This window comes from Nestor notabilis, unplaced genomic scaffold (assembly GCF_000696875.1).
Source record: "Nestor notabilis isolate BGI_N333 unplaced genomic scaffold, ASM69687v1 scaffold14556, whole genome shotgun sequence".
In the NCBI taxonomy this organism is placed as follows: Eukaryota; Metazoa; Chordata; class Aves; order Psittaciformes; family Psittacidae; genus Nestor; species Nestor notabilis.
In genome coordinates, this window is record NW_009932548.1 from 41775 (window position 1) to 48026 (window position 6252).

At 54.0% G+C, this 6252-nt stretch overlaps 1 protein-coding gene across 1 annotated transcript in view; it reads right to left on the reverse strand.

The window, feature by feature from the left end:
• The window catches only part of P2RX6 (purinergic receptor P2X, ligand-gated ion channel, 6), a gene marked incomplete at its 5' end in the record, with an annotated part of 8106 nt that extends 2028 nt beyond the window's left edge, over positions 1–6078 (reverse strand). The window contains 7 exons of the mRNA XM_010016461.1: positions 790–883; positions 1345–1454; positions 1635–1776; positions 2897–2977; positions 3226–3319; positions 3863–3938; positions 6007–6078. Coding sequence (XP_010014763.1) covers positions 790–883; positions 1345–1454; positions 1635–1776; positions 2897–2977; positions 3226–3319; positions 3863–3938; positions 6007–6078 — 669 coding nt within the window. The remainder of the gene's footprint in view (positions 1–789; positions 884–1344; positions 1455–1634; positions 1777–2896; positions 2978–3225; positions 3320–3862; positions 3939–6006) is intronic.
• Positions 6079–6252: the final 174 nt, after the last annotated feature.

Consider the following 6252-nt stretch of genomic DNA (forward strand, 5'->3'; position numbering starts at 1 on the left):
TCCCAGACCTGATCTCACTACCCAGCAGCCGTGCACCCGGCCTTGCACATCTGCTTCACCCTCTTCAGGTGGAAAGGCCACTGCTAAGCGTGATGGACCAGCTGTGGACATCTCTCAGGTGGCAAGTCCTCTCAGCACAGGCCCCATCTTGCACAGCTGAGTACTGAGTTTGTCAGTGATGATGCACACTGTAGTGTCAGCCATCATCATGCCCATGGGTTTTCTCCACAAGGATACAATTAAATCAAGAAATACGAGCAGCTTCCAGTCTCTGAAGGGATGCTGGAGAGGGACTCTTCATCAGAGACTGTAACAATAGGACAAGGGGTGATGGGTTCAAACTGAAATAGGGCCATCCCTGGCAGTGTCCAAGGCCAGGCTGGATGAGACTTGGAACAACCTGCTCTAGTGGAAGGAGTTCCTGCCCATGGCAGGGGGTTGGAGCTGGATGATCTTAAGGTCCTTTCTAACTCAAACCATTCTATGATTCTAAGAAGAGATTAATTGTCCAGGTTGATCTGCCCAGACAATTTCACCTTGCCTACAGGGCCCAGTGCTGCCCAGTACCCATGGCTGATGTTCAGTGAGGGACGCCTCCCTGCTCAAGGCATTACTAAGAAGTTTCCCTTCAAATGGGAGAGACCATTATTTCCTGCTCTGCTTGGAAATCTCTGGGAAGAAGTGAAGAGCTCACCAGGGTAGGAAGCCATGCCAGCAGGAAGCCATGGGAAGGCTGCGGGAGGGCAGGCAGGAGCGGTGCAGGAGTCAGCCCGGAGGGGGCAGCAGTACCTGCCCATGCACGGAGATGTCAAAGCGGATCCCATAGAGCTTCAGCAGGTTCCGGTAGAGCCGTCGCTGGGAGTCCCAGTAGTAGGAGGCAGTTCTGTGGGAGACACTGGACACGGCTCAAAGGCAGGGCGGCTCCGTGCAGGCAGCGGTCCAGTGGGCTGGGCCGCTGGAGCCATGTGCCTGTGCACACCCTGCATCCTCCAGCGGGCTGGGACATGGGTGATGCACCAGCTTGGCATGAGCAGCAGGGCATCAGCACCTACTCAGCACCCAGCCTGGGGTCGCTGGGAGCACACAGCACCCAGTGTGTCCAGTTCAGGGTAGGCAGAGGCATGAGCTGCCAAACATCCCTGCCCTCCAGCAGGAAATGCCTTCACCACTCCAAACAGAGCACAGCCACAGGGTGCAGGAACTATCACAGCACCCTGGGACTGTTATCGCATCCCACCGTCTCTGCTGCTCCTTTCAGAGCATCCATCAGGAAAACAGAGATCACAAATGATCACCGTGTGCTCAACCTATGGGCCCATGTGGCCACTGTCCCAGCACCCTCACCTGAAATTGTACCTCCTGTCCTGCAGGCTGAAGGAGTACTGTGGCTGGCACTGGGATGCAGAGCGATCCAGGTCACAGTCCCACTCAATGCGAACTCTGATGCACCCTCCCTGCAGAACACATTGTGGCAAAGATTGCAGTGGGGATCAGAGATTTGACAAGTTCTTCACTGTTCCAACAGCCACAGATCACACATTCCCTTAACAATTCATGGGTCAGACCTGTCCCCTGTCCCTTGCCCACATCCTTGGGGATTTGGAGTCATATTCAATATTAAAGAGAACAAGTACCAGTAGTGCGAGGTCTCCAAAGGTCTCTCCAGTTGCCTCCACCATGTCACGCACACGGAAGATGGGGCAGGAGGGGTTGAGGGATGGGTCATACGTGCAGCTCTTGAAATAGGAGGGGTCACTGGTCTGCAAAGTATTGCACCTGAGAGAGGAGGGAGCTGTCACAGGTGGAATGGGAGGACGGGGACTCCTGCTGCAGGGCTGAAAGGAGATCCTCCTGCTGGAGTGGGACCACAGGGGGATAGTCATTGCCTCTCCTAAAGCCTCAGCTGGAGAGAGGGTGGAGGGAAACCAGCCCAGAGGAATATCACATGGAGTCATCACCCTTCACACTTGCCATGGCCTTTCCCCTCTGTCCTGGGCTCAGCTGTAACAGTTATTTTTCTCCTTAGTAGCTGGTGCAGTGCTGTGTTTTGACTTTAGTCTGAGAATAATGCTGATAGCAACAACTGAAAACATCGGTGTGTTAAGTAATGCTTACTTCTCCCCCATGCTCCCAGAAGGATGGGGAGGAGAATAGAAAGAATGTAAATCCAACAGGTTGAGATAAGAGCAGTCCAGTAACCAAGGTATAATACAAACCACTACTGCTACCACCAAAAATAATAGTAAGGGAAATAACAAGGAGAGAGAATATAAAACTAAAATGGGAAATAGAAAACAATAAACACAAGTGATGCCCAATACAACTGCTCAGCACCTGCTGACCGATACCCAGCCCGACCCGAGCAGCGATCTGGCCCTTCCGGGTAAGTCCCCCCAGTTTATAGACCAGGCATGACGTGCTGTGGTATGGAATACCCCTTTGGCCAGTTTGGGTCAGGTGTCCTGTCTCTGCTTCCTCCTGGCTTCCCCTCCTCCTTGGCAGAGCATGAGACTGAGAAATCCTTGGTTGGAGTAAACATTACTTAGCATCAACGAAAAAACATCAGTGTTATCAGCATTGTTCTGAGACTAAAGTTGAAAACACCGCACTGCACCAGCTACTGAGGAGAAAAATAACTATTACAGCTGAGCCCTCAGGACTGAGTGGCCTTGTATGCTCTGCACAGGCAGATGGACACCAGGCTCACTCTCTGAGGGCTCCCCACCACATTGCACTTACATCTGCCAACACAGGGGCCACTGAATCGAGCAGTGGTCTCCCAACACACCATCCTGAACCATACGTGCCCAGGCCACCACCCGTGTGATGGCACAGGGCTCCTGGGACACCTCGGCAGGGCTGCGGGCACAGGGGGCTGCAGGGGTGTCCCACTTACCTGGAGAAGTTAAATTTGGTGAAGTGGACAGTATTTCTTATAAACAGAGTGACATTCTCCGCCTCAGCCAGAAGAGGTTTCCTGGAAAACAACCACCAGTGACCTCAGACTGTGCACAGGGGCCATGGCATGTCCCTGCTCCCCTTGCTCCACAGTCTCTGCCACAACCCCAGGACTGTGGCTACAATGGACAGTTGCAAGAACGCTCTTAACCAACTGGTAGATCAATGCCAAAGGTCTCCCTGGGCAAGTGTGATGAGGCTCCTGGCTGCACAGAGGGAAGGAACCAAAGCTCTCAACTCCTGCTGTTCCCTCAGCCTGTGCCTTACCTGGACAGGGTGTTGTTCTCCACAGGACACCAGGCATAGATCTCACAGGTGGAATGTGTGGTGTTGAACATCACACATTTCCCAGTTTTTATCCCTAGAAAGGAGATGATGTATAAAATTATTATTCCTTTTTGAAACATCTCCACAGCTTCCCTCCTGGGACAGTGCCCTGGCCACAGGCTCGTTCTGGCCTTCTCAAAACATGAACCACAAAGATGACCTTGGGATCATCTTCAGCCTTTCACCCACCCAACACCTTCCCTGTGAAACCTTCCCTCGAGGCTGCTGTTGTACACAGACAAGGTGCTGTTTGCTGCTGTGCCCCACAGCCAGGTTGTGTTACGAAAGGAAAACCTGCCCATCACACAGCACACTGGTTTCAATTCCAGCAGCCAATGTCAGAAACAAAGCACTCAGCATTTGCTGTGCCAGCACCTTGTGCCTGCTTGTGCAGCCAGGGCAGGTCGCTGGGTGGCTGTGCCAAGAACAGATGGCTGCAGAGCACTTCCATGCACGCTCACAGAAAGCACTAAACTTGGGGAATCTTTGTGGCACCTTCGTGGGCCTGTCTGTTACCAAACATGAGGAATTCAGTGATTTTATTTTTGGGTTTTTTATTTAGCAAAATACCTAGTACCATTGCCATGAACCACTGGCTCTCCTGTGGGACATTCTGCATCTTCTGTGCACATCCCGGCAGGAACAGACGGGCTCTGAGGGAGACAGAGAGAAGCACTGTCACCACGCAGCGCCCAAGGCCACACGGTCACTCACCCACATGGCTGTGCTGCTGCTCCTGCTCCTCTGTGCATGTCCCAACACTTACAGAAGACATCTGCCACGTCCAGAACCTGGGCAGACCCCAGGCAGTGAGGAGAGAAGCATCTCCAAGGGACAATCCTTCCCTCCTGTCTCCCTCCTCCACCCTGGAGGCAGAGGAAGCCCCAGGAGCTAGCTTGGAACCTTCAAGCTGGAACTGGGAGCAAGCACAGTTGGGTTCAGGAAGGCCTTAATGGCAGAGCCCATCAGGCACCTTGTAAAGCACCAGCACAGTTCCCCTGGGAAGAGACCCTTCATACAGCAGGACACATGGAAAGAGACACACATGGAAAGCTTCACCCTCACTCTGCACCCACCTGAGTGCTGGAGGCACAAAAAGCTCCTATTCAAACACAGAGATGGAGGCAGGTGTGGGGGTAACACCTTCCCCAGCTACTCCTGAGGCCATCCCAAGAGCCACCAGCCCAAAAAACCCACCTCCCCAGGCCCAAAGGCAGTGGGGAAGCCCCAGTTACGGAGTTAGAAGAAAGGGGGAGCCCCAGGGCAGCCTCAGCCCCTTGTTCCAGGTGCGAGAACCACTAAAACGAGCTCTGAAGCACCTTTGGGCTGGATGGTGGGTCACTGTCTCAGGGTATGGGAATCATCATGGGATGCAGAAGAGCATTTTGGGATTACATAGGACATTGTGGGGATGGGACGTTTAGAAGAGGAAGGCAAGGCGGGAATCTAGGCTATCTAAGAAGGAACAGACATTGGAAAACAGAGGGATACAAGATGCAACGGACTGGTTGCATGTACAGAGCAGGCTGGTCACTACACTGGGCTGTCCCTGCGCTGCACCCAGCACAGTCTGTCCTGTCTGCAGATTCAACTCCATTTCTAACTAATTTCCCAGTTGAGGGGCTCTATCCTGTCGCGTGTATGGGGGTCTGAGTGCCAGCAGCTGGAATGGGACCACAGGTCACAGAAGCACACGTACCCGGCAGCACTGCAGGCTGGCCAGGGGCAAGCCCACAGGACTACTGGAGGGGCCAGGGAGTCCTGCTGACTGCTGGTGAGGGCTGGATACCAGACTCATGCCCCTCACCCCCACTGATGGCCCAGCCATAGTTTGCAACACCCCCTGCAGTGCTGTAATAAGCACTTATGAAAGCACTTTGTCTTCCTGATGCAAATCAGATGTCAAACCTTCAGCCTCCAGAGGGACCCAGACAACAGATATATGCACATCAGGGTATCAGTCCCTTCCCAAGTCCAGGTACCAAGACACATGGCAAGTGCCACTTGGCAGACAGACACTTGTCCATTAGGACAAACAGTGCTTGGCTCAGGCACAAGGTGCCAGCAGTGGCTCAACTTAAGAGTCGTCTGCTCCTGTCTGCCAAGAAGAGTGCAGCTTGGGAGAGTTCGGTGCAGAGCTGGCCTGAATCCAGCCTTAAAGGGAAGATTTTTTTTCCCAGAGAACATATACCATTAAGTGTCGGCTGACTGGGAAACCCCCTAGACCTTGTGCTCCATTCCTCCTAATAATAGAGCACCGAGAAGGAGCGGATACCAGTCCTGCAGCAGAGTTATAAAGGAAACATGACACAGGTATCCATGGCAAGTGTGTAAGATCATCAGGAAAAAAGGCAGGACAGAGATAAGAGAATGGAGCAGCAAATCAAGAACCCAAGAATATGTGTCAGGCTCAAGAAGGAACGCAGGTAACAGAGGTGTTAGCTGGGGGTGGCAGTGCTGGTGCAAGCTGCACTGCAGACATGGAATAGCAATGCGGTAACAGCTCAACCTCCCCAGAGCGGCCCTTGCCGAAAGGCAGCAGCAGCCACGCGGTGTCACCACTCCTCAGAAAGCCCAGAGGGCTGGTGAGCCCCAGCAGAGCACGTCCCTGGTCCTTCCACAAACGGTTCTGGTTGGACCGCGCGGGTACGTGTCCGTGCAGGTCTGACAGAGCAAGCGACAGAGCAGCCCCACAGCCCCCCCACGGCGCCGCGCACTCACCTCGGGGCAGGTGCCCTGCGCTTGCTCGGCTGTAGCGATGAAGTTGGTCACCAGGAAGAGCACGTTTCCTCCCTGGGAAGGAAGGAGGCGCCGTCAGCGGGGACTCGCACCTCACCCGCTGCGCAACGGAGCGGGCACCACAGGTTCTTTCTGCGGCGCTGCCATCCACAACGTTAACGTCGCCGTTCTTTGCTAAAGAGTTTTACCGCAGCTCTCACCGGGTCCGTACCTGCGGGGGCCGGGCGT